The 27538-nt window shown below is 39.4% G+C and overlaps 1 protein-coding gene and 2 pseudogenes across 5 annotated transcripts in view; all 3 read right to left on the reverse strand.

Moving 5' to 3' along the window:
• The window catches only part of LOC307055662 (trehalase-like), a 424950-nt pseudogene that overhangs the window by 141010 nt on the left and 256402 nt on the right, over positions 1–27538 (reverse strand). The gene's annotated exons all lie outside the window — the stretch shown is intronic.
• The window catches only part of KMT2A (lysine methyltransferase 2A), a gene marked incomplete at both ends in the record, with an annotated part of 69546 nt that overhangs the window by 19080 nt on the left and 22928 nt on the right, over positions 1–27538 (reverse strand). For 2 of the 3 annotated variants that reach the window (XM_079709353.1, XM_079709351.1), the window contains 22 exons: positions 95–212; positions 486–644; positions 1669–1806; positions 2644–2750; positions 3072–3265; positions 4432–4505; positions 4809–4919; positions 5658–5831; positions 6823–7007; positions 7441–7554; positions 8507–8627; positions 8839–8934; positions 9358–9504; positions 12987–13100; positions 13677–13808; positions 14786–14859; positions 15384–15761; positions 16196–16260; positions 18142–18376; positions 19417–19594; positions 20918–23571; positions 26547–26616. In XM_079709353.1, coding sequence (XP_079565479.1) covers positions 95–212; positions 486–644; positions 1669–1806; positions 2644–2750; positions 3072–3265; positions 4432–4505; positions 4809–4919; positions 5658–5831; positions 6823–7007; positions 7441–7554; positions 8507–8627; positions 8839–8934; positions 9358–9504; positions 12987–13100; positions 13677–13808; positions 14786–14859; positions 15384–15761; positions 16196–16260; positions 18142–18376; positions 19417–19594; positions 20918–23571; positions 26547–26616 — 5638 coding nt within the window. Of the gene's footprint in view, positions 1–94; positions 213–485; positions 645–1668; positions 1807–2643; positions 2751–3071; positions 3266–4431; positions 4506–4808; positions 4920–5657; positions 5832–6822; positions 7008–7431; positions 7555–8506; positions 8628–8838; positions 8935–9357; positions 9505–12986; positions 13101–13676; positions 13809–14785; positions 14860–15383; positions 15762–16195; positions 16261–18141; positions 18377–19416; positions 19595–20917; positions 23572–26546; positions 26617–27538 lie in introns of all 3 variants that reach the window. The other variant, XM_079709352.1, reaches the window with a different exon arrangement.
• Positions 14011–14557, reverse strand: LOC307056619 (small ribosomal subunit protein uS8-like; annotated as a pseudogene). The gene is made up of 2 exons: positions 14500–14557; positions 14011–14404 (listed from the first exon to the last, which is right to left on the reverse strand). The product of its transcript is annotated as a small ribosomal subunit protein uS8-like (transcript).

Raw genomic sequence — 27538 nt, forward strand, 5'->3', positions numbered from 1 at the left:
GGCAATCATGAGAAGGCCCACTTTATAACTGAAGACTAGAAAGTACCTCAGTGACACAGCCAGCCTTCCCCAACAACCAAGGCCCATGTCATACCAATCATCATGTGGATATTTTCTGGTTCTAAGCCATTGAGAAACTTCCTTCTCAAGCTGATTCCTTCAAAGTCCACAAACACTCTTCTAAAAACTTCAAATCCATTCTCAGGAACCACCTTAAATGAAAAGCCAGGGTAGCTATTAGGCTATCCCTTTTACACACCATACCCATGATACTGACTCAGAGGGAAAGTGCAGAGCATATCTCAAAATCACCCTTCTGTTTCACTAGCAGTGCCTCTGTTATTGCTCCCAAGAGGAGGTGATTCTAGGAATACCTAGAATCACCTACTAGGAACACCTAGGAGAACGGTGAAATACAGTTTACCATCTTGCTATTTTCAGCTTCTTTTCCTAGAGAACTCAAAAAGCAGCTAAAGCTGTCTCACCTCGCCTTTGATCAAATCCCGATGTCGTTGGCAATATACTTTTTTATCATCCAGAAACACACAGTTCTTGGCTCGGGAACACATGAAATGATAGTTGCTGGTGCAGGATGTGAGGCAGCAACCCACAGTGGCTCCTGGCTTTTGGCAGAATTCACATCTCTAACAACCCAGAAAGAACAGAGTCCAAGTCAGACTTTCAGAAGTTTTAGTCATTTTCCATCTCCCCTAGAGAGTCGCCCCATTCTGGGTTTCCCACAATTCATTTTGCTATCGGTAATCTGCTGAATTACAGAGAAGTGATATGAGCCATAAAGCCTCCTCTACAAATCCTTTCTTTCCTATGGCCCATGCGGCCTAAGATTATTAAATTTAAATATTACAATTTGATTTAGAACTTGAATCAAGACAGTTTTTTCTAGGATGCACAATTGATTTAGAGAAGATGAAACTTTTAAGATCGATGTAAAAACATCATCTTGGTAGAAAGCTGTTATATACAAAAGAACTCAGTTCTGGAAAGATTATACTAGTCAGAGACATAACAGTTCTTAATTACTAGGCTTAACTGATGAATTTATGTGATTCAAAGATTTCCTTCAACTAGGCTATATGTTACTACCTCATTCTGTCACAGTCACAGTCTGGACTCCTCTCCAGGGAAGACTTTTTATTTGTGCTCTCTGCACATTTTACTTATGTTTCTTATGCATGTGCTATTTTTTGTTTCTTCCTGATAATCCTTCATTGTCTCCCCCCGTCAAAATATAGTTTTAAAAATTTTACTCCTTCATAGCCTTTTCTGATTACTCTAAGCTGCTACCAATCACCTTCTACATCCCCCCTTCATGTATGTATTTTGTGGGTTTATTCTATGGAGCCTCAGAGTGCTGATTCAACTGGAACCTCTGAGGTCATTTTGTCTAAATCACTTAATAAATTAATACCTTTCTTAGGCATCTGAATTATCTCCCCAACTGGATAAGACTTTGTTTTCTATTTCTTTTGTACCCATCCTCCAAGGGTCAGAATAGCAATCTACCTACAGTGTACACCAATATTTGCTGCTGGCTAACCATTCTAAAGGAGCTATGAGAAACATCAGCGAGGCAGCATTTAGCCCCAGACAGAACATCTGGAAACTGAGAGGGAGTCTCTTCCATAACATTCACCCACAGGTTCTTACCAGCTGCTTGCCCCTGATCACAGCCATATGCACATTCTTCAGTGATCCATCATCATCTTCAAACACTTCTGCTGACCACAAAGCGCAATTTACATGTGTCCATTCGTTTTGGCCAATGTAGAGCAAACGGCCAGCATCCTAGGAAACAAGAGATTTCATTTTTTCTTTTAAGAATATAATGTCAAATAGGGTTTTCCTTGGTGTTAGCTTTACCCCATTCAGGATAACTCCAGTAAATCAAGTCTAATTCTTTAACTTAGGGGTGCACACAAAAATCACAATTCAAAGTCTCTTTGTTTTCACTTCTCACCTTTTTCGATTACCTTTTCCACAGACTGGAAATATTTTATAATCATAAAGGATTAAAGAACAAGCAATATGTGACAGGTTTATAGAAGTGCCCACTGACTTCTTTAAAACCATATTTCAAAGCCAGTTCTCTCAGCTTGCCTTAAAAACTTTTAAAAAAACTGTAAGCTTACTATGTGCCAGGACCCAAATAAGGCTTTACATAATTTCCTTTAATCCTCATAACCATTCTGAGGTAAGATTATTATTATCCTCATTTTAAAAATGAAACTGAGGGTCAGAGAGGTTCAACTCTTTGCCAAGGTCAACAAGTAGGCAGCAAAGCACAGAAACGAATCCAGGCAAACTGCCAGACCTGGGGACCTTAACCACACTGCTAATAACTACATTAAACACAAGCTACTTAATGTGAAACTTCTGTTTTATTCACTTTCATAAAATATTTTTTTGAGGAACTGCCAATAGAAATTACAAGATATCAGCACGTTAATTTAAGGCAACTCATCCTTTAAATCAATTAAATCAGTTATAGAAAAAAAAACCCAAATGCCACAAACTAAGTGACAAATATTCATTGAATAAATGGCACTGGTCACCAAGTTTAGACACAAAGAGGTCGTTATTGGCTAGTCTACTAAGCAGGACCCAGTGCACCAAGGTACTTACATTAGCACTGTCGTCACCGTACGTCAAACACAATGCACACTGTCTATTATCTTCTATGCCTGGGGGTGGGTTCAGTTCTGGACTGTCTTCTCGACTCCTATCAGTACCTTGGAACCCAGAAGACATACAGTTAAAATTGGCAATACTATGTCTGATATCAGGAAAAAAGAAAACAATTCAGCTTAAATAAGAGCCTATGAAATCAACACTTTCAAAAGGTGTTCAAAGTTACGCTATCTTACTATCCGTTACATTACTTGTATCAATTCTCTGGTAACATTCCAAGTGAAGCAAAAACAACGACTTTATTACATTTAAGGATCACCGGGAAATTTTTCCAATACGGAAGTACATTAAATTTAGAGTCACAAAGTCAATCGTTTGCACCCAGAGAGAAATGCATAACAAGTCTTCATTTGGTGTCTTACTCAAAATTGGTGGTGTAGGAGGATGCAGAGGAGTTGGTGAGTCTGGCTCTCCAGGCCCTTTAGGTTTGGGAGCTGGAATGATTTTCTTCATTAAAGGAGGCTGCTCAGTGTGGCTGTTTTCCTCTCGCTCCTGCCACTGAGCATAATTATGGTCAAGTGAAGGTGGAAGCACTGCGTTTGGTAACATCCCACTGCTGGAAATAATCGATTCAACAAGTATTTATTGAACTCCTACAAGATACCCAGAACTGTACAAAACAGTCAAATTCTTGATATCATCAGGTCTCAGGCCCGGGCACAAGCCTTTCAGACTGTAAGAACAAGTCACAGAATTTGAAAACTGCCTACACAGGACTTTATTATTTTTAAAAATATAATCCCGATGTATTGTGACTCTTGGTTAAACATCTAGAAACAAATGATAACCTTATCAATGTGTCAAAAGGATTTACTGGAATAAAAATTTAAGGTTAAATATGGAGAATCAAGAACTGTTGAGAACTACTGAGCCTGCGTGTCTGGAGCCTGTGCTCCGCAACTAGAGAAGCCACCACAGTGAGAGGCCCACGCACCGCGATGAAGAGTGGCCCCCGCTTGCCACAACTAGAGAAAGCCCTTGCACAGAAACAAAGACGCAACACAGCAAAAATAAATAAATTAATTAATAAACTCCTACCCCCAACATCTTAAAAAAAAAAAAAAGAACTGTTGAGAGCACTATTTGAACGAAATAAGAGAGAACCCAGTTATACCTGGGCTATATATATAGTACATGTATTGTACATATGCCACAAGTTCCCTAAAACAACAAATACATAAATAAAGAAAAAAAGGGCAGCAGACTGCAATAAACATTAAGTGTTGTCTCTAAAGCAGCAATAAAAAGGCATTTCAGGGCTTCCCTGGTGGCACAGTGGTTTAGAATCCGCCTGCCAATGCAGGGGACACAGGTTCGATCCCTGGCCCAGGAAGATCCCACATGCCGCAGAGCAACTAAGCCCATGCACCGCAACTACTGAGCCTGTGCTCTAGAGCCCGAGTGCCACAACTACTGAAGCCCGCGTGCCCAGAGCCCATGCTCTGCAGCAAGAGAAGCCATGACAATGAGAAGCCCGCGCACCGCAATGAAGAGTAGCCCCCGCTCGCTGCAACTAGAGAAAGCCCACGCACAGCAACGAAGACCCAACACAGCCAAAAAACAAACAAATACATAAATAAATTTATTTTTTTAAAAAGGCATTTCAACTGATTAATCTTTAATATTAAAACCTAGTCTAAAAAAACCCCTCAATCTAAAAATATAAGAACGCTCAGATTTCTAGCTGACGAAGCGAAAAAAAGTAATACTGAATTTACTCACTTGCTTGATACTTTATTTGGCTCCCAAAACCTGGACTTTTTGACACTGAACCATGGAAAAACACGTTCCATTTGCTAACAGAAAAACAAACAAACAAAATGTAAGCATGTGACCATTCATTTGGAAAGCACATAAAAATCAACAACTTCACACCAGCTTCTCTGTCAATATAAGGATGATTTCAGGCCACCAAGGGAAAAATCCATCCACTCTGGAACCTCACTAATCTCCTCCCAAAGAATCAGAGGAACGAATTAAACGAAAAATGATTTATACACATGACAAAGCAAAACATAGATGAGAACAAGTCTGTTCTGTTCATGTGGTAACAACCCACGGATTAAGCATCAAAGGCACGAACTATTAATATCATTCACCCGAATAAAGAAGGACTTGACCATGCTGTTGGCTTTTTTAATCTCTGGCTGCCCTCCATCTGAGTTAATGGCTGCTTGAATGATCTTCACGATATCATCACTGAACTCCAACTGTATACAAAAAGAAAGCATTAATTATTCATAGAACAGTGTGCTCTCAAAACCACTTCCTCTTCCCTCCTAAATCATCCAGCACAGAGATCCAATAGAAAACGGACACCCCATTTTAATACGGTGTAATTTCTCTTTAGTGGAGACCTTTGGGATTCAGTTCATAACTAACTTGTGGCAGTCAAGACATGCCAGGCTAGTAAGGTAAGAATGCAGATAAATTAGCTGTATCCTGGTAAGTTACCAAACAGGGCCACGATTTTTTACTTAGACTAAAATGAATAAACAACTGAATAGCAAACACGGACCATGAGGTAACAGATGATCATTTCCTACACTTCCTTAAAATCATAAAATTAAAAGGCATCTATCTAGAAATGAACATCCATTATAAAAAGACATATTACTTGGATGTGATCTCAAAAGGGGCAAACCAATTAATTGCACATTAGTAATTTTCCATAAACAGTTTTAATATAAAAATAATTTTAATATAAAAATAATTTTTGAAGAACTCAGGTGAAAGCCAAATAAAAAGACACTACCTTCCCTATCATAACCATCTTCCAAAACACAGAACTAAAATAACTCACATATTTTTAGGTATTTAAAACCACATGACATTTCTAAATACAATACAAACCATCTTTTAATGCTAACACCCAGCCTCATCCCCCAAAAGACCCAAGGAAGCTAAACGGGAGCTGGAAATTTAGGTAGTTTGCTGTATAGACATACCACAGATGTGTAGTTCCCTTGGTCCATTTTCCTCTTGACTCCTTCCAGATCTAAAGGCTGTTGATCTTCCTGTTTGCTGACCTCAGTAAGCACTGGTGGATCAGGCCCTTCTGGGGAGCTGCGGGAAGGTATACTCTCCTCTGTCTCAGGATTTAAGTCCGGAGGTTTGGCAGCCTGTCGTCAGGAAAGATATGTTTCTTTTATCTAACACTGAAAATGAGGCACCTATGCAGATTCTACTAAAATGAATAAAGATGGTACTGAATGATGCATATTATAAAACCTAAAGAACATGAAAATAATCACAGATTTCTCAAATACTAGAAAAGGAAAGTTAAAAAGAGCTGGCTATCTAATAGCTTGGCTAGGTTCACTGAGGAGCTTTGCTTGACAACTCCCAACCTAGTATGAAGAAACAGAAACTGTCCAATTCCTTTTGAGTAAGACTCAGATACTGCTAATTTTCCTATTCAAAAAACAGACTCTATTAAAAGATAAAGCAGCAGCCTAGCTCTGAGTTAAAGTTATCCATGTGGTTCTTCCAACATTATACCTGTGTTCCCAATGACTACTTTATGTATATAGTTCATGACTTAAACGGACAAGAAGCAGTGATTTTCAAATCGTGTCCTGAGGAGCCCTGGAACTTTCCTGGAGCCGAAGGGTCTCTGGCCCCACTACCACCCTCGCACATCAGGCCACCATCCTGCTCCCTCTTGCCTAGAGCACCACCACTGCCTCCTAACCACGGCTCCTGCCTGTAGGCTCAGGCTTCTCCAATCCTTCCTTCTCACTCCAGTCAGAATCATTTTTTTGTTTTTTTATTTTTTTCTAAGAAGCAACTCTGATCAGGTTACTCTTTTGGGTGAAGTCCTTCATTGGGCTCCCCATGGCCTTCAGAATACAAAGTCCAAATTTCATATTACAACAGCAAGACCTTTGAAAGAGATATGGCCCCTTCCTTCTTCTTACCCCAGAGATGGGTTTTACTCTTGGTGCTAAAAATTTTCTTAATAGCCTAAGGCCAAAGCAAGGAACTCTACAAAACTAAATAAAGAGTGAGGCAAAAGAAAATAAACTGAAAGGCACACACACACAAAAACGCACACATTCCACGACTGGGCAAAAACCACCATTCGGAATACAAAATGAGACGTGGGCCTACCTGTCGGTAGCGTAGCAAGTGGCTGGTGGTCCGAGAGTTCAACAAGGCTGTCAGTACTTGCTTCAGAGAGATCTGGAGCTCTTTTTCAAGGGCCAGTCGCCACTCTGCCGGGTGCCGCTCAGTACAGTTCACACAAGTGTAGGCCACACTTTCCGGAAGATTAGACAGAATCTCATACATCTCATCTGGGAAAACAAAAACCTACAATGATGAGGTGCTCTGAAGAGTGGGAGACAGGGAAAAGAGAAAGCTATTCCACTGAACTTAATATCAAGCTGCATGTTAGAACAGTATTAAGACTCTCACACCCCTGAAGAACTCATATGCATTGATCTCTGAAGGGACGTTATTAACACTAACTCAGGATTTAGTCACTGGAGAATCAATAGGTTATGGTATCCACAAAGGACAGCAAATAAATATCTTAAAGGATGTGTTCAAGATAAATGAGCACAAATTTAACACAATGTTCTTATTTTAGAGACTAAAAAATAAATTTAAAAAGACTTCAAGTAACAACACTACCCTAATTTTATGTTTATAGTACTCTGGGGGCTGTAAATGCAGCTGTACCAAGAAAGAAGGAAACTGTAATAAAAAGACTCCAACCTTCTGTACCTGAAAGATTCTCACATTTGGAATGGACCCATCGATCACATTTCCCACACTGCATCATCTTACTCTCGTAGTCATCATCATCATAACACTTATCACAGAGAGGGCAGAAGTTTCCTGAAAGCAAAGCGAAGTTTTCAGCAGAGCTTTGGTTCACATACCAACGCCTCTAAAGCCCTTGACTCACCTATGCCAATGTGATGTAAAATGCCAGCCACCATATTCTGCTTCTGAAACTACTTAAAAATGCCAGCATGCATCTACCATGGAATGTTTACACATCTGTAAAGTGTCAAGATTATTCTGAGCTCTCAGAATATGCCACTAGTTCTCTTCTTTAAGACCCATTTTTAAAGGTCATGAGGTAGATTTTATAGATAACGTAATAGAAAAAGAATGGAAGAGAGAACTTTCTCTCTTAAACATTCCAAAGAAATGTTTAAATTTTTAAAAAAGAGGAGAGGGTAATGGGAGTAAAAAAACACAGTTAATTTACACTTTTCCCTTATTCCTAGTGCTTTTACATTAGAGCTTAGAGCAGTGCTTCCTAAAATTCGGAAAAATATACACCCTTCATCAATTTGTTTTATCCATGTATCATCTCTTATTATTTTTTACTTAATAGACTTAATATTGATTTGCTTAAATAACTTCAATAGTGAACTTTATATCATTATTATCCTAAGTCAGTTTAATGTATTGGCTATAATTTTTTTCTAGCACAATTATTAAGATAAAATCGTTGACTCAGTACCACCTAAAATCATTTCTGAAACAATCAAATGGATATATACCTCACTTTGGGAAATACTGGTTTAGAGCATTTCTTTGTGGTGAGTTACTATCAAAAGTCTTCCTTGATTCATCCCCCCAAAGATAACAAAACCTTTCTAGTTGCTCTAAGTCTCTGTGTAAGGAAAAGAGCAAGACCAGAAACTTAAGAAATTTGTCTAAATGGCGTCCTTGACAATAATAGTAAGACCTTTCCATTCCACTGCAGTGTCCAGTTCACCTCCCAAACACTAAGTACAACCTCTGAAAGTTGACAAAACTGGCTTTTCTGAGGTACCTTTAGCAAAGAGTTTGGCACAATCATGGCAGAGGGAGAAATCATGAGACCACTGTGCATCCCACCCTTTGCCGGGAGTCGTGGATCCACAGCTCTTGCAGCGAACACACTTGGTACAGATCTGGAAGAGACAAAAGAAATTCAATAGGAACTTCTTGTTTTTAATATCTCTTCTTATTTAAGAAGGTCTCAAACGCAATCCATTTCTAGAGTTGACTTCTCTACTGGGACAGCTTTTCTTCCTCAAGCAGGGTAGTCCTCTTACAATTTGTGCATGCCTAACAGTCCCATGACAATTCTCTCTGAAACTGCCCATTGTGTGAGAAACTCACCCAAACTTTCTTTTTCTTTGTGGGTTTGGTGGGGTAATTTGGTCCCAGGCACTCAGGGTGATAGCTGTTTCGGCACTTATTACACTCCAGCAGCTGCTGTAAGAAAACAAGAAGGCAAAAAGGTGGGCATCACCTCACCTTCACTGGACACCTGTCACTTAGTACCCCATTTCATACTTTTCTTCAAGTAAATACAGCACATCACTGTGACAGCTTAAATTTCCTCATAAATTATTTACTCTCAAGGCATAGGTATTTATGTCCTGCCAAAGGTACTCAGGGATGAACATTCTGATAAAGGAGATTTGATTTATTTTGAGGATTTTATCCAATGCCACGTTTTCTGCTATACTCCCAAAATTAAATTAAAACACAACAATAGGCAATTGATTACACCCAGTTAAACAGTAAAAACAGGCTAAGCCAACAGGAAAAATGTGCGTACGAAATCCTAGATTAAAAGGCAGAAATGGAGATACAGAGTAATACTGTAAGTGGCCCCATTACTCAGCGTCGTACCTTGGTGGCCTGGTGCTGCCTTCCACAAACATGACAGAACTTGCAGCGCCGACAACACCAGTTTTCCAGCTGGTCCTCCAGAGGGCGCTCGTGCTCCTCCAAACAAAACTTGTGGAAGGGCTCACAACAGACTTGGCAATACACAAACTAGGGTAAGACGGGAACACAGAGGCGGTCAAATAGCACATAGAAATATCAACCAAATCCTACCTGCTTACTTTTTGAGCTTTAGGAGTAGTGGAATACATACTGTATTCAACATGTTCACTAAGCAATGACTATGTTAAAAAAGCAGAATACTGTGGAGTTTCAGGGGACTAAAGCAGTAATAATAGTAGAATTATAAAATAACTAAATAGATACAACCTAAGATTTAATAGAATGTGCTAAGTGCCGTAAAAGAGGTATCAACAAAGAGCTAAGGCGATGTAAAAGAGTGGGGTAAGGGGAAACAGGGATGGTTTTAAAGGCTCTCTATAATCTACTAAATGACTGTAAGCTCTGGTTTGTCCTTCCCATCTCTAATTTTAGAAGTAAGTTATTTTCATACTGATAAAGAGATTTTCAGAAATTCAAGTGAGTGTGACTCATAATTTTCTTCTGCCATAAAAGAATCAGTGGGACAACTGGTCAAAACTAAATAAAGTCTACTTAAATAATTGTAAAATACCAACGTTAATTTCCTGATTTTGATAATTATATTGTGGTTATATAAGAGGATGTCCTTGGTTTTAGGAAATACACAGTATAAAATTTAGAGGTAAAAGGGCATATGTCTGCAACTTGCTCTCAAATTTTAAGAAAAAAATGTCTACATATAAAATGTGTGTACATATTTTATTTATTTTGTACAATACATATACAAAGAGAAAAGGATAAAGCAAATTAAAAATATTAATGCTAAAGCAATTTTACTCCAATAAAAAAAATATTAATGCTTGGGGAATCCAGGTAAAGGGTGTATGGGAATCCTTTGTACCACTCTTGTAGCTTTTCTGTAAATCTGAAATCATGTCAACATAAAAAGTTTTAAAAAATTTGAATGGAGGGAAAATTCATCAAGCACTGGTTATGCTTTAGGAGTGCAATGTAGGCAGTGGGCTATTCATTTTCTAATTTCAGTTTTTAGGAATCCTGTGGGATTGCTGTGCACAGCTACACAATTTAAATTAGAGCAATTATACTCTGGGAAAAAAAAAACTTTTAACACAGAAGTTGAAGTACTGGTGTTACGAAAATAAGTTATTCCTGTGGGTAACGTGTATGGATGTAACGAGAGTTAAAATTATGTAGGAAAAGAGGTACAGTAGACCCCTGGCACTTACATAGACTGAACAGTCTCAGTTTCAATGCTATCTAAAGCAACTCCAGCACTTAGAACAATATATTGTTCGTAACAGGCACTAAAAAAATATTTCCTTAATGAATGAATACCAGGCAATAATTTTGCTAATGTGTAATTTATTTTTTAATGCCTTTATTTTATTTCATTAAATGTCTGAATCACTAAATTAAAAAAAAAAATATTGCTGAACGTTTACAATGACAATTTTGCATTTCTCCATATACTTTATCATATAATGATGTCATATATTCTAAATTTCTTAGATCTATATTTAAGATACAACCATATAATAAGAACCCCAAGGAAAACAAAACTTACACCTCAAAATTATTGTTCATCCCATTACTATTTAAGCTGCTAATTTTTGCCCATTAAAACTACTTTTTTCTTTGCATATTTAAAAATCCACATACTGGTATCATTTTCATTTAAAAAGTCACTCTTTAATATATAACTTTCAGCATACAGTTATTTGTGAATATAATTTTGCAGAAAAATTACTTTATGTCTGATAGTTTATTTTTGAAATTATTTAGAAAGCTTAAAGATGTAGAAGAAAAATAGCATATCGGATTATATAATCTGCATACATAAAGGATCTGCATTAAACTAAATCACAGAGGCAGTTTTGGTGAATTCTTATTCAATATTGTCCACACTTGCTAATGTCTAATTTAAAATAGCAAGTGGGCAGGACTGAATGTCTTAGCTAGTGAGTCTCAATGACTGCTCAACATCTGGATTACAACTTGGCTTTGGGTTTTCTTTATGACCTTAGAATACATATGTGACAAATAATAACCTAAGGAGGTATTCAGGAATTGAGAACTACATGAATGACAAATTACTGCTTTCTAGTTGAAATTGTGCTACCTTTTTCCCCCCTTATGATAAAGGTGGCACATACTCACTGCAAAAAAACTCAAAAAGATAAAGAAAAAACAAAAGTCAACCACAATCCAACTACACTCTTTTTTTTTTTTTTTTTTTTTGTGTGTGGTACGTGGGCCTCTCACTGCTGTGGCCTCCCCCCTTGCGAAGCACAGGCTCCGGACGCGCAGGCTCAGCAGCCATGGCTCACGGGCCCAGCCGCTCTGCAGCATGTGGGATCTTCCCAGACTGGGGCACGAACCCGCGTCCCCCTACATCAGCAGGCGGACTCTCAACCACTGCGCCACTAGGGAAGCCCCAACTACACTCTTAAGATTTGGGTGTAAATCCTTCAGAATTCTTTCTACATATATATTTCAAAAACATTTTTCCAAACCAAAATGGGATAATGCTTTTTACATACTATTTTGTGACCTGCTCTGTTAACTCAGTGATGTGTCATGGACATCTTTCCATGTCAATATGAATCTATATTATCATCTTTAGGACTTCATATGTGCCATTATATGCATGTCCTATAGTTATTTTAACCGAAGTACCAGCCCCTTATTGATGACTTTTTGGGTTGTCTCCAATTTTTTATTATCATAAATACTGAATAAACCCTTCTGTTTATTATATATATACAAATATTTATACACATAGAAGGGTTTATTATATATATACATGTATACAAACATACATACACATATAATTTATCTAATTATATCCTCAAGATAAATGCCTGGAGTGCATTGCTGGGTTAGAGGGTATACCCATGTTAAAGATAAATACATATTTCCAAACAATCTTCTCAGAAAGACTGTAACTAATTTAAATTTCCAGAAACAGAAAGTCTCCATTTCCACTTGATCCTTTTTATCATGCTTTAATTTACAGTGTTTGGTAATCGGAAGGCTTAACGCTCCCCTCCCACCATATTTTTACTTCTCGTTTTGTGAATTATATACTCCTGCCCTTAGACTATTTTTTTTACTGGGTGTTTTCCTTTTTCTTATTAATTGCTAAGAGCTCTTTATAGACAAGGAAGTTTTGCTATTCAACATAAAACAACTATCAACAGCAACTCTTTTTCTAGAAAAACATTTATCATTTCTTCCATGTTTGGACATCTAGCAAAAAATCAGAACTCTAATAATGAGTGAATTTAAGAGATGAAACTATTAAACTTTTCACACTCAATAACTGCTACTTTAAAAAAAAAAAAAAACTCTAATAAAAAGCAGACTCCTTCCTGAAATTTCTAAAAAACGTCAAAGCATTTCATTTGCAGGTTTCAACAGGATATAGTGCCTGCTATATACCAACAAAACAGAATATAATGATTTCTTTCATCACAGCAAAATAATCTATCATTATACTGTCTTGGGTACCAAGAAGCAGGATATCTTACCTCTACATGCCCACTACTGGCACAGAGAAAGCAAACCACCCTGGGTGTTATAGGAACAGAGGTCAAGATTCCTAAGCCTCCCATCTCCCACACATTTTCTGCTTCACAATCCTCCTGCGGAGAGAGAGAAAAAGATACTTTTGACGGTTTTACGACACAACGCTGCAATGAAAAAACGCTGCATTGAAAATAAGGACGAAAAGCATAAAATTAGAGTGACACCAGAATGTCGAGAATATTTCATCTCAATGAGTTCAAAATAACTGCTGCTTTGAAAATTTTAAATCTCAGACACAAACTCTTAAAAGGCTCACCTGTTAACTACAATGCAAAGATTTACTGGGATTGAATTTCCCTTAGAGTTTTGCTGATTCAAGCGATCATCATGGTTTGATTATACCTATGTGAAAGAAGCACTTCCTCAGATACTGTTCTCATCTAAAAGCACTTTACAGCTCAGGATGGGCAGGACTGGCTCCATGCCTCTGTACTTCAGTCAGTTCACAGACTGACCTGGTAACACTGACCGGAGTTCTCACACACCTGAACCCATCTATTAATGGCAGATCTTCATTCCTCCGCCCCACCCCCCAAATGAATTTCCTCTCTTTCAACACCTTTGGTAACATCATTTTCTTGATTTAAAGTCCACAACACTCAATATACTCCATGGTCACTGAACACTTTTACCTTAAAGTCCACTCTGATCCTGTGGACTCCATCTGCTGGGACTTTTTGCTTTGAACTATTGCCATTGGAGAGAGTGCTGAGGATGTTCAAAGTGCCTGCATTCTCCTGCTTATTGACTGGAGGTGGTTTTTCCTATGGGGATAGAAGATGGATAAAGAACAAATCCACACCCTGCCTGCCTTCACTCTTGCAACAGATAATAATGCAAATGACAAATCTTAATAGATCTGAAAAACATGTTTCCAGTATAAGTATCCTACAGAAACAGACAAGTAATCTTCAGGAGATTTTTTTTTCCATTGAAGCATTTTATTGGCATGTATGTATTTATACCCTAGAAAACACATCCCAGGCTTTTCCCTCCTGCGTGTCTTCATCTTGCTTCCTCGTGGTCCACGATGCCAGCTGAGGTTGTCAGTACAATGAAACCACACTGACCAGATGGGAGCAGGTTATTCTGCCATTTTTCTAGATCTTGGAGTTGCACACATCAAATCTGGGGCTGATCACTCCACACTTGTGTAACCTGCCTATGAGATTCAAAACAATTTTCCCAGCTCTGTGATCATCAATGATTTCAGGTTTGCCAATGTAACCATGCTTCATCATCACAGTTTGAAACTGGACAGTAACTCTGGAACATGACTTAATAAGAACCTGGCATGTGCCTCTCTTTTCAGCATTGCTGATGCTCTCGAGAGCATCAGCCTGGACGTGCATGCACACCACTATGGGGGCACAGAAAGAACTGGAAAAGTCTTAAAGACCTCTCTCTCCACATAATAAAAATAGTGAGTGACTGTTATAGACAAATACTGCTAACGGATGTTGAGGGGGAAAAAAAACTTATACTCATCAGCCTGCAGCATAAGCATAAGCATGTGGGACTACAAAGAAGGGGAAAACAACAACGGGGAATAAAAAGAGAATAAAAGCAAGTGAGCTAAAGCCTAAACCTGAAGTTTGCTAATTTTAAGAAATTCCACTGCCATCTACACAGAGGCAGAAATGCAGTTTCACTCAATCTCATAAATGTCAAGGATAAGGCTATTTCCCTACAGAATAGAACACATCTTTGACAAATGGCAGGGAAACAAATCTTTCCTCACCTTTTCTTTAGGCTTTTGTTTTACAGGAATACTGGGGCGAGGAGCCACTTTTTTCTGCTTGCTTTGCTCTGGACCTAAAGAATTCAAAATAAACTGCAGTCAGATGCCACTAAATTTACAGTTAATGCTAAATAGCAACGATGACTCTAGCACTGATTGGCCTGCAAAGAAAAGGGCATTAGAAAAAACAAACTATTTAAACTCTAGGCTTTAAACAGGAAATTAAGACAGTATCTCCAACTTAACTGTTTTTGCTTCTATTTCTTTATTATTATATAACAGTTAAAAGAGAGCTAATTGGGACTTCCCTGGTGGTCCAGTGGTTAATACTCCACGCTCCCAATGCAGAGGGCCCGGGTTTGATCCGTAGTCAGGGAACTAGATCCCGCATGCATGCCGCAACTAGAAGATCCCTTGTGCCACAACTAAGACCCGGCGCAGCCAAACAAAAAAATTAAATAAATATTTAAAAGAGAGTGAATTTTCTTGTACCAAAGACTTAAAAATATACATTTCAGGTTTCCAAATGCTGTTTAAGATGTCAGTGTCCTGTGCTGGTACTTCTGGTTCGGCAGTTCTTCCTGCTGTCCTCACTCACCTGACTCTGGAGGTGGAGGCTGCTTTTTCTTGGGCTCACTAGGAGTGGTCTTGGGGGCTTCTTTTCTCGGTGGTGCTGTGCTGGGGGGCTGTAGGGGGATGGCTGGTGCCGGCTGGGAGACCTGCTTGCTGGACTTCCTGGAAGAGGGCGTGGCCACTTGTTTGGCCTCAGGTCCTGGGGTGGAGGCATTCCCTTCCTCACTCTTGTCTTCCGGGGGCTTGCGCGGAGGTGGCTCACTGTTGCTTTTCTTGGGGGCGGGATCCTCTCTTGCTGATGGGGTAGACTTCTGACTAGAGTCCGCCAAGCTCTTCACAACACTGCTCTCTTTGCTCTCTTTCTTTTCACTGGTCTTAGACTTTTTCTCTTTCTTCTTCACAGCTGGGGGTGGGGGGGGAAAGCAAGATTATTTTTCTGTAAGTGAGAAAATTTTATTTAAAATATAAGTATAGGAATGTAACAATCTTAGTCTCAGTTTCCTACAGCTGAAGTTGACACCGGAAGACTCAAGGAAGTTAATGCCAAGTTGGCAAGTGAAACACGTATACTTTTATTACTCTAGGAAATGAAATATAATGTAATTTTTTGTATGAATTTTAAAAAATTTTTCTTATGGAAATATTCAAACATACTCCAAGGTGAAGGAAAGAGTAAAATGAATACTCATGTACCTATCACTCAGCTTCAACAACCAACAGCTCCCTGGGAAACAGCAGTACTTGAAAAAAGGCTAGTATTCTCTTTACACTAGATGTACACAACTATATGACATTAAAGCAGGAAGCATTTGGGGGAAGATCTTTTGACAACACTACCTTTTGCTTGCTTCTGAAGGTAGGCTTTGGAAGGCATCCATTGTAGATTCTGACATTTTCTCATCCTAGAATAATAAGGGATACCATAAAGTAAACTTCATTTAGGAGAGAAGCAATTGAAGCAAGTATTAATTCGTCTGCAAGAATCCGTGAACCCTGGGCTTCCCTGGTGGTGCAGTGGTTAAGAACCCACCTGCCAATGCAGCAGACACACGTTTGAGTCCTTGCCGGGAATATCCCACATGCCGCGGAGCAACTAAGCCCGTGCACCACAACTACTGAGCCCGCGCTCTAGAGCCCACGAGCCACAACTACTGAAGCCAGCGCACCTAGAGCCCGTGCTCCTCAACAAGAGAAGCCACTGCAATGAGAAGCCCGTGCACCGCAACAGAGTAGCCCCCACTTGCCACAACTAGAGAAAGCCCGCGCACAGCAACGAAGACCCAACGCAGCCAAAAATTAATTAATTAATTAATTTTAAAAAAAAGAAAAGAAAAAGAATCCATGAACCTTTATTCAGGTTCATTTTGAGAGTTGAAAAAAGGACTGCTCATTATTTAAACTGAAGCCTTTAAATCCTTTGATCAGCAATTTCACCTATCTTGAGGATCTAAAAGGAGCAAATATCAAATTATTTTTGAAATGGGACTCAAATGTCTTGCAACCCAGTACTGACTAGCGCCACCCACAAAACGATCAGTCATTATTTCTTGCAGTCAAATCAGTTCTGCTCCCTTAAGAGATTATTATTCATATAGTAATCTGAATACAAAATGGACTAAAATTACCCGAGTCCTTTGTCTGTCACTACAATGCTACAGGTCTATCTCAGGGCTTTGATAGATATTTCAATCCTCAGTTTACTGTAACTCAAAACTTAATTTGAAGTTTAATATTGGACTGAATCCACTGCAACCCCTAAATTTAGTGCAATTTTATCTTGCTATCATGTACCTTTTTTTGTTGTTCTGTGAATTGTCTCACTTCTTTCCACTAATGGGACTGAGACAAGATTCTTGCTTAAGGCCAGACTAAACCAAAGCACAGAACTTCTCAGTGTCTCCTAGAAACTGTCTCCCCTTAAGTAAGTAATGCAGCATTTCTCCCAATTATGTTTTATATAAATCACTTTCATGTTATTCGTTCATTCAGCAAATATCTATGGATAATATCTATTCCTGGTGCCAGGCACTTGATGAGATACTCAACCACCAAAATTTATTTATGCAATTCTCTTGATCCACTTTAAACAAATTATCCCAGAGAGTAGAAAGTGCATCCACAAACTGACTAGAAAAAGGGAAAAAAGGTAGAGTAATCAAAACTTCCAGGGAATTCCCTGGCAGTCCAGTGGTTAGGACTCGGCGCTTTCACTGCCATGGCCTGGGTTCGATCCCTGGCTGGGGAACTAAGATTCCACAAGTAGCGTGCAGGGTGGGGGAAGACTTCCATAGGCATGAAAATATTCTGAGAGTTAGAGAGTGGAGAGACTTATATCACCACTATTTCCTGAATGCCATAAAGATAAAGGTAATTTCAGTTGACCTGATAAATAGTAGGCCTAAACTCATTGGTGATTAAGTAGAAACCCTCCAGAGTTGCACTGATATGGCAGCTCTAGACACATGTGGCTATGTGAATTTAAAATTACATGGAAATTTTAAATGTCGTTCCTCAGTCACACCAACCATGTTTCAGGTGCTAAATAGCCATATGGCTAAGGGCTACCACACTGACCTGAGCAGATACAGAACGTTCACAGCACCGCGCCTGAGGGTTTCTGATTTAAGCACAGCCCAAACCCAGCACAGCACAAAATCCAAGCATGCAACTCATCCTGCAACTTGAGGTGACTTGGTACAACCACACTGGGCGTTCGGGTGCATTTTCTCTGTGACAAGCGGGACAGTGGCTGAGACCAGCCCCCCAGAGAGACGCGCACTCACTTGCAGCACTGCTTCTTTATGTTGCGGCCACCAAACTTGGGCTTGTCCAAGCAGTTAGTGCACACACCACAGTCCTCAGGCACCTGGCAGCCAGGACACTGTCCACACCGCCTTGACCGCCGTCCCTTCTTTACTGGAGGTTCCTGCGGCGCCTTGTTTCTGGTGACGGGTTTAATTGGTTTGATGGGCGGAGCAAGAGGTTCGGCGTCTTCTGAGCCAGCAATCGATGACTTGTCTGTTAAAGAAATGTGGCATTAGCTCTGACAGAGTATCTGGTTCCTTCCTGAGAGCACAGGGAAGATTCTCAAAATCTACTGATGTTAGTATATACATTCAAACCTTGTTTTAATTGGGACTCCAAAAATCAAATTCATTACAATAAAAATATTCATATGCAGAACACAGAGCCTGTTTTAAATAATTACTTAAATGTTTTAAAATGCCTATAACTTGCAGCTTGATGAAAGCAGAAATCCAAACAATGAAAACAAAATACAGTATAACCTAAAGTCAAGAATATGAATTGAGGGAGTTCCCTGGTGACCTAGTTGTTAGGGTTTGGCACTTTCACTGCAGGGGCCCAGGTTCGATCCCTGGTTGGGGAACATCCTGAAAGCCACACAGCGTGGCCAAAATACAAAAAATAATTAATTAATTTTAAAAAAAAAAGAAAGTAAAGAAAGCATTAAAAAAAAAAAAGAATATGAATTGAATGCTTCTGAAGACTCTCTAAACCTCTAAATTTCATCTGAGACCCATGAGAATGTGCCTCACAGACCTGAAACCAGAGGGCCCCAGCTGCTGTGCTCTGAAATCCAGGGGTACAGAGGCCACAATTACCACAGGGGTTGCTCTCAGGCAGTGACAAGCGTGGCAGGGATACTAGGGTAGGCCTGTTCCTGGGAGACACGAGACTCCTCTGACAGTCCATGTTTGCTCAAGGGCTCCCTGACAGCCTTGCCGAGCTTTCTCACACTGCATGGCATCCAGGAGGATTCTGGCCAGCCTTCCTTCCCGCTCTCCTTCACTAGGGTCAGACTTACAGAGCAGTCTGACAGCTCTCCCAGCCTTTCCTGACTCCCTCCCCATTTTCTCTCTCAGGCATTTCCTCTAATAACACCCTTACACATTTAATCCCCCCGTCCTCCGCCACCTGGTTTTTGGAGGACCCAGCCTAACATATAATGCTATGAAGAGCCTACTGGGCACTCCCAGGATGATCAGCAAACGAACCCAGTGTCTGCTGAGACCTCAAGGTTGACACCCCCGACCTACCATCATTTCCCATGGAAGACAGAATCTTTTCTCGTTCTTCCCAAGGTAAGGCACTCAGGGTGGGCATGTCATCAGGAAACACAGCTCGTTTTCGGCCAAGGGCAACAGCAGCTCTTCTGCAGACGTGTTTAATCCGGGGTCCTCGCACAGAGGTCTCCGATGAGTCACTTTCTTGACCCTGAGTAGGAGGCAAGCCAAAAACAAACAATAACAACCATATGCGTTGAAAATATAATTAAATGAAGCCAAGGTATAGTTGATTAACTTATAATCTAGATTCAACACATACAACTCTAGTTATTCCCAGCTGATATGGCATATCAACATATAGAAATCACCTACTTCTAAAATTGGCAGAAAAGGATTCTAATCAAAAAACAGAAAACAACTAAGCTTCTATTCCCAATTATACTACTTCTTTAAAATTTCCCTCAAAAAAAAATCAAGCTGCCAGTCTGCATTATCAAGAAGCTCATTCTCGTGTAAATAGGGCTTATCTAACCACAGACTATTTCTTATATTTCCCTGATCAACAGAGAAGTAGGGGGAAATAACCTATAAATGGAAGTATAAAAGGCCACGGCTCCAAACAGAAATGTCTCACATTTTAAAGAGCCACGGCTCCTACCACTAGGAGGTTAACCAAAAATATGCAAAATGGTGTCAGAAACAAGTCTCTTCATTTTCCTGCTAGACCTCTCAACTGGCAGAATTACTAAATGTAAATGTGGCCCTACGCTGAATAACGTTAAAACCTAAGTTTGTGGTCATCTTAACCTAACTTGATATGTTGGTATAAACACGCATCTACTACATGACAATGTTTAAAAACAATCTAAAGATTGGCAGGTTTTCTCAGAAAAGACTAGTGCCTAGCTTGCTTTGTTAATTAAAAAAAAAAAAAAAAAAAGCTCTTCTTTACAAAAATCTGTTTGTCATCATCTTAACTAACTGAATTGTACAGCTTTTCTGTACCACAACTTGAGGCTAAGTGCTTCTCATATGTATTCTGCAAATACCTATTTTCTATTGGTCTGATCACTCACAACTCAGAGGAAGAGATTCCCCCCGCCCTGTTTCCTATAGTAAACAACAGTAAAACAATCTGACTGCAAAAATGCATCTTCAAAATGAAGTCACAGATTCCATCACACCAAACCCATTAAGTACAAACAACTCAGCATTCAGGGTAATGTGGCCCCACGTACCTTTCAGTCTTGGTTCACCGCCTTCCTACACGTACCAGTCCAGCTATTCCCGTTCCTCAAGTACGTTTTATACTTTTCTATCTCTACCCTACACTGTTTCCTCTCCTTAAAACTTTCTCCCCTATTATTTTCTACCTATCAAAATCCTACCCGTCCGTAAAGGACCACTGCAAATGCCACCATCTTTTCCTGATTCCCATACGTGGATCTAACTGAAACACTCAGCCTAAAACTTGCTCCTAGATGGGGCTCGAGAAACTGTTGATTTTAATGGGCAAGATGGAAAAGAGTACCTGTGCTTTGGGCTGGTCAGTTTGTTTAAGACTCTTACTCTTCTCAATCTTGCAGAGCTGGGCTTTGGCCTTTTTTAGGAGGCTGGCAACCCTCTTGTCAGTCATTGGAAGCTTGTCTGCCTGAGCCAACATGGAGCCTATGGAGGAAGTGGAATGTTTAACAGTGCTAGATGAAGGAGTGGAAAGGCAGAGGGTTTTCTCCTTCTCCAGGGATGGGGCAGTTGGGCCGAGGTCCAAGTTGGTTTTTTCCAGATTTCCTCTCCCTTTCTTTATAAGTATTTTGGTTTTGACAGCTGTTGTATCCCCAAGAGTCACAGAAGCAATATCAGTCCCAGAATCAAGTGATGAAGACTTCTTCCGCCCGGTTGCTTTTTTGGCAGAAGATGAAGTGGCCACATCTTCACCAACAACCTTCTCTTTGGAAACCCTACCCACAGGATACAAAGCAGAGCTACTCTGAATTTCTGATCCCTTTTTCCTTTTCTCTTTCCTGGACTCCCGCTTATTCTCTTTTTCTCTCTCCCGGTCTCTCTCTCTACTCTTGTCCTTCTCCACGCTCTTGTCAGCATCTCGCTCTTTGGACAGCTCCTCAGGGGCCTTGTCTTTATTTCTCCCTCTCTCAGTCTGAGAGCCTGGGGTGAACCAAGGGAAGAGAGGAGTGGGACTACTGGACGAAAATGGCTCTGCCGGAGCACTAGTCTGCTTCCTTGGTCTCTGGTTTTTCTCTGCAGATTCCCCAGACTGAGTCAGGGAGTGAGAAGGAAAAGTAAAAGTTGGGTTTAAGGCACTAGTGGCAAGAGGACTAACAGAAATGCTTAACGAGGAAGAGACAGAAGACGGTGGGGTGAGAGGTGACAGCTCAGAAGTGCTAAGCCTTCCACTTCTTGTCCTCATGGAGTGAGAAGGAGATCTTGGTTCAGATCGAATAGGGCTAAACACTTTTCTTTTCCTTTTCCTGTTAGATACTCCTGAAGAAGACGTCCCAGAAGAAGTTCGATTACTAGGCAAGGTTACAGACTCAAATATCCTAGAGTGAGCCTCACTTGGAGTAAATCGCGGAGCTCTCAGAAGAGGGCTCCTTTTGTGCATATCAAACCTTGTTCCAGAATGGAGTGGCGAAAACAATCGGGCTGAAGCAGCAGTACCAGATGTAGAAAACCCGGACGCAAAGCCGACATCCTCAGGAGTCAGTGGAGGAGGGCGGAAATTATCAAATATTGGTTTGCGAATAAGACCTTCTTTGGCATACTTTGCTGAGGAAAAGTACTGTGGCTCTGACCTAGAGTGCTTTAAAGAAGTCCACCTAAATGTCGGTTCTCGCAAAATAGATTTTCGCTTCCCTTGCATGGGAGCGGCAGAAGTAGGCAAAAATGGTGATGCTAGAGGGATGGTTGGAGGCATGAGCCAAGGTGTGTGGTCAGAGATACTGGAGGCTGGCTGCAGCGGGGGCGGTGGAGTAAGCAGGGGTGGAGGTGGCGAGGAAGAGGCCTGCTGCTGGGGGGCACTCTGTAGGGTGGACAACTTTTTCGTCGTTCTAGATCCAAAACTTCTCTCTGACACTGAATACCTTCTGCTTCTCCTGTCATTACTATCGTTTTCTGGGGACTGGGAAATAGGCAGTGGAGTGTGAACTTCGGGGGTAGCGCTCCGCTCTTCAGGAAGTACCTGAATCTCCTCAGAGGCCTGAGAATCTGTGGAGGTATCAACACTGGGGCTACTGGACCGGGAGGAGTCTGAAGACATTTGAGAGGAGTGCTGAGAAGCTGCACTTGATTTTTCGGAAGATCCACAGGACGTGGCACTGAATCTACTATTCGGTGTAGACTCTAGTCGGGCAATTTTAATTGGAGGGTCATAATCCTCATCCTCTATGAACCGCCGAGGGGTTTTAATGATCCTCGAGGAGATGGCACTGACAACAGGCATGATGAACTGTCGGATGTTTTTGACCTGTGTCTTCACCTTTCTTCCTTGCAGCTGAGCTGCTTCTTTCTCAATTTTCTTTTGAGCCCCCTTTTTTGCCCTCTGCAAGAGCTGCTTAGCAATTGTTGCATCTGTCCTTTTAGAAGAAGGAATAATCCTAACCGGCTTAATCCTTCGAGGGCTTTGTCTGACTACTGTCTTATCTTCTTTTGTGAGTGGAGGTGTTCCTTCCTTGTCTTTCCGGACCTTCTGGGGCTTTTCCAGTTCAGAGTTAATGAGGAGACCTGAAGGGGTCTTTATCCTTTCTGTTGATGGAGGCCTTCCTCGCCGGCGTACAATCTGTACCCCCTTCCTTCCTATTTGAAGCTTCCCTGTCTTAAACTTTGACTTGAGAGGAGAGAGTTTACCTGCTCTTAATTTTTTAATCTTTGTGGCTTGCTGAAATGTAGCAGAAGGTGTGCGTTTCATTTTCTTCAGGCTATCTTCTTTGTTTCCCTTTGGTAACTCTGAAATGTCCTTTCCATGCGTTATTTTGATTTTTACTCCAGGGAAGGTGGGAGGTCTTCCTCTCTTCTTTTCTATACTTTTAGAATCTTTCTTCTTGATCTTATATCCAGATTTGGTCTCTGATTTATTTAGAGGGGAGAACACAGATGGGTCTGAGAGGAGAGCTGAATTTCGGTCAGAGCCACTTCTAGGTCTCCCGCGAGGTTTTCGAGGACTAGTTTTAACTGTGTATAGAAATTAAACAATGAAGAGCATATATTTAGCTTTGTAGTTTAGGTCTTAACTAAGCTGAATATAATTTAGCACAAGCCATTCTGTACTGAACTCTACCTGGGTCTAATCAGTCAATAAAACATCCTAATTGTGTTTAGTTTCTTTTCACCAAAAACCTGCCTCAAAGAAATCAAGTAAATAACATCCTACCTAAAAGAACACTTAACTACCTTTTTGATAGAAAAACTAAGATAATAAGAGGTTTTCAACTGAGCAATTAATATATAAAACTAATTTTCCTACAACTTTGGGTGAACAAGAAGGTTTTTTCTGAATTAAAAAAAAAGGTGTGTTTTAAAAAAATCTGTATGACCTTTTCCATATCGTAGCCACCAAGAGTTAATATCTGAGAACACATTTATAGTAAGTCATCCCATTTTTTCAACTCAGAATTTTGGCTTTAATAAATCTGAACAAGATGCTCTTTAGTCAACAACATACCAACTTCTATAGGCTACAATAATATACCAACTTCTATAGGCAGCTCAGCTTCCTATATTTTCAATCTGCTTTGCCAAAGTAAGTTAAGAAAGTTTCATTGAAAAGAAAAACATTCATTCATGAGACATCAGAATAAGATCACTGAACTCAGTGGTAGGTGAACTAATCAGTGAAATGACATGAGATGTCCATTAATCTATTCCCCTACCTACAGGTTCTTGAACTAGTTAGTCTCAAATTACAAAAAAGATTTAACCATAATTGATGTCAAGAGCAAACTGACAATTTAAATCAGATTTCTTCTATTCTAAATAAAAGGAATTTGCCAACTTATAAATCAGCTCAATTTGCTGCTTATCAAGAGACTTCAGAAAACCACTGTTTTCTAAAATTATCTTTTTTTGTTTTTGTTTTTGGCCATGCTGCACAGCTTGTGGGATCTCAGTTCCCTGACCAGAGATTGAACCCAGGCCCCAGCACTGAAAGCAGTGAAAGCCTGGAATCCTAACCACTAGGCCACCTGGGAACTCCCTAAAATTCTTTGTATAGTCTGTACTTTCTTTTCTTTTTAAAGATGCATTCTTTTTTTATTGAAGTATAATTGACATACAATATATATTAGTTCCAGGTGTACAACATAGTGATTTGATTTATATACACCACAGATTGATCACCACATATAGTCTGTACTTTCTAAATGTATTAAGAGTTGCCTCCTCTATCATATCATCTCTTCTCTCGTGACTTTTCAATGTTTTATATGACTCAACATTCTTCTGAGATTAAAACCTCCCCTAAGAGGCACCAGAAGAGATTTATGCCATTATGATGAACATTTTAGACTATGGAACCAGCTTTCTAACAGAAAAGAAATCAACAAAGGTCTTATTGTTGAGCTTTCTAAATATAAATGCTTTCCTCACCAATTAATTTGAAACTTCTTAATAGATTAAGATTCACAAATTTGTTCCCAATATATACTAAATTACAATGAAAGTAATGGACTAGAAGACAGCAGAGAAACAGTTTCATTTCTTAATAAAGTATATACAGATGGTTTAAAAAAACAAACAAAAAACAAACAACATTTAAGGTACACTGACAGCCAAGAAAAAAACTTAAGAGGAAACCGACAAGAAAGGGTTGTGAATTAACAAAATAAACTCCTACCCAGAAGTACATCACAAGATTCCTTATAATCTTGGTAGACTTGAACCTGGCTACTCATACGCCTTTATGAATTCTGAAAACCTCTTCTATCCATCTTTTTAAAAAAGCTTTTGGTGGACAGGTAGAAAAAGCAGAATAGAGAAGAGTCCTGCTCTGCTAACTTCCATAATCCACAACACATTCAAAGAACTGACAAATCAGTCAGAAGTAACTGCTCATCATGTCTTTTCTGGGCCTTATTTTATTATCTATAAATGAAGGGTTAGACCAGACAATCTCTATCATCACCTGATACGAAGTTTTAAGATATCATCACATCTTAAAGAGAATATTGCTACTGTCTGAATGGCACAGATACTGGAATACTACTGGCTAAGTCCTCTCAACTAGAATGGCAATACCACCCCACTTGGGAAAGGAAAAATTGTCAACTTATGTGTTTGAGTTAGATTACTATATAATATATGATGACTCAAATGAAATGCAAATGCTAACAAACATCACAAACTATGTCAACATCAAGGACCAAAAGCACAGCTAACAACATCATATTTAACTAGACTGTCTATGCACATACAATCAAAGACAACCATACAAGAAGTCAGAATGGCAGCACAGATGGGGAATGTTTTTTTCATCAAAAGATCTATAGCCCTCTCCTATACAGAACAGAATTCTGCAAGCCATTAAATGTTATTTCCACTGAGGATCATCTTGCAGGAAACTGCTGTTAAGTCTAGAATTTCAAGACATTCTAGATATATTCTTATTGAGAACAATGACAAATATTGCTAATAAATGGAAATACCCAAGTCGTTTTTATTTTCTTTATTTTAACACAGTTTTTCAAGGATCAGATAAAATAGTTTCATACAGTGCCAACATTTTGTTTTTAGTTCTTTGACAATAGTAGACCAAATTTCATCTGTAAAAAGCAATGGCCAAATTATTTCCAAAGTCATATTTACTGCCATACAATTCAAAATGTGTAAATCTGAGGATGCTGCTCTCAGTAGGTAACCTTCAATTTGCCTACCAGGTTTTGCAAGCATTCCATGGAAATCTAGCCCTCATGCCTCTGGTGGTTCCCACAGAGAAGCATAATCAAGGATAAACCAAAAGCGGCCTGACAGAGAAGTCCCTTAAAGAGGTCTAGCTCATAAGCCATTTCCTACTTAGTGTGAGGGAAAGGGAAGGATGCACCCAAAAAAACCCCAGTATTTAAGACCACCCTTTACATGCAAAGAAGGCAAGGGGAAGTCACAGTCTCTTAACAAACAAAACATAAAGATGCCATGCATTTAACTGGCCATACCTGAAGGAGACCTTGTGGGACTTCGTACTCTGACTTCTTCATCTGAGCCAAAACCTAAGAACTGCTCATCCTATAACAAAGGAAAATTATTTTAAAATCAGGAAAAAAAAAAACAAACATGAATCTGAACATATCCCAAAGAAATGCCCAGAGGAGACACAAATGAATTTGGAAAATTTAGCCTCTATGTATTACTCATCATCATTCATATGGATATTATTATAAAATAACTTAATACTGAAATAAATGGACCCAGCCATATGGCTTCATTACAGACAAATAGGAGCTGTGTAGTAATTGAACAATGCATTGATAAGTCATCTTTGGTGCACAGTACATAGGGGACAGTCCTAAATTTCAAACTATAGATACAGCCCAAAACAATTAAAGAATGACTTTAATTCAAGTAAGCAAATCAGTACAATGGCAGAAATATACAGCCCCAATAAAACAAATATATCTTTTCAACAAGTAGTTAAGTCTACAGACACATAAGGAATAATCTACAATATCATAATCTCTTATCTACTAAATATTAATAGAGACTGAAATTGCCATTATCGTCAGTTCCTTAACTCAGGAATTGACATTTAGATGTGATTTCTATACATTTGAGATCCAAAGATTCTCAACATGCATTTTATGGCATCATTTTTAAATGCCCTGTGATAAGAGACTTAATGGTGGGCAGCAGCATTTGTGAAAGGGATGAAGAATTGACCACATCAATTCAAGAATGCATCCAAGAATAACTGAAGGAAGCATCTTATTTTCAGTCATACTGAAAAAAGGCAAAAACTTCTCTTTACCTCTAACTTTTAACCTGCCTTTTAAAAAAATACTAAGGATTTAACCGATTTTGAACAAATTGTCAAGAAATATGGTCTATTTAAACAACCGGATTAATAGAAATTCACCGACTCAGAAACTAAGAGTTTTCTACAAAGAGATAAGAATTTCAGATGCCAGAAACAAAATCCACATAAAATAAG

Source organism: Hyperoodon ampullatus (assembly GCF_949752795.1).
Source record: "Hyperoodon ampullatus genome assembly, chromosome: 7".
Classification (NCBI taxonomy): domain Eukaryota; kingdom Metazoa; phylum Chordata; class Mammalia; order Artiodactyla; family Ziphiidae; genus Hyperoodon; species Hyperoodon ampullatus.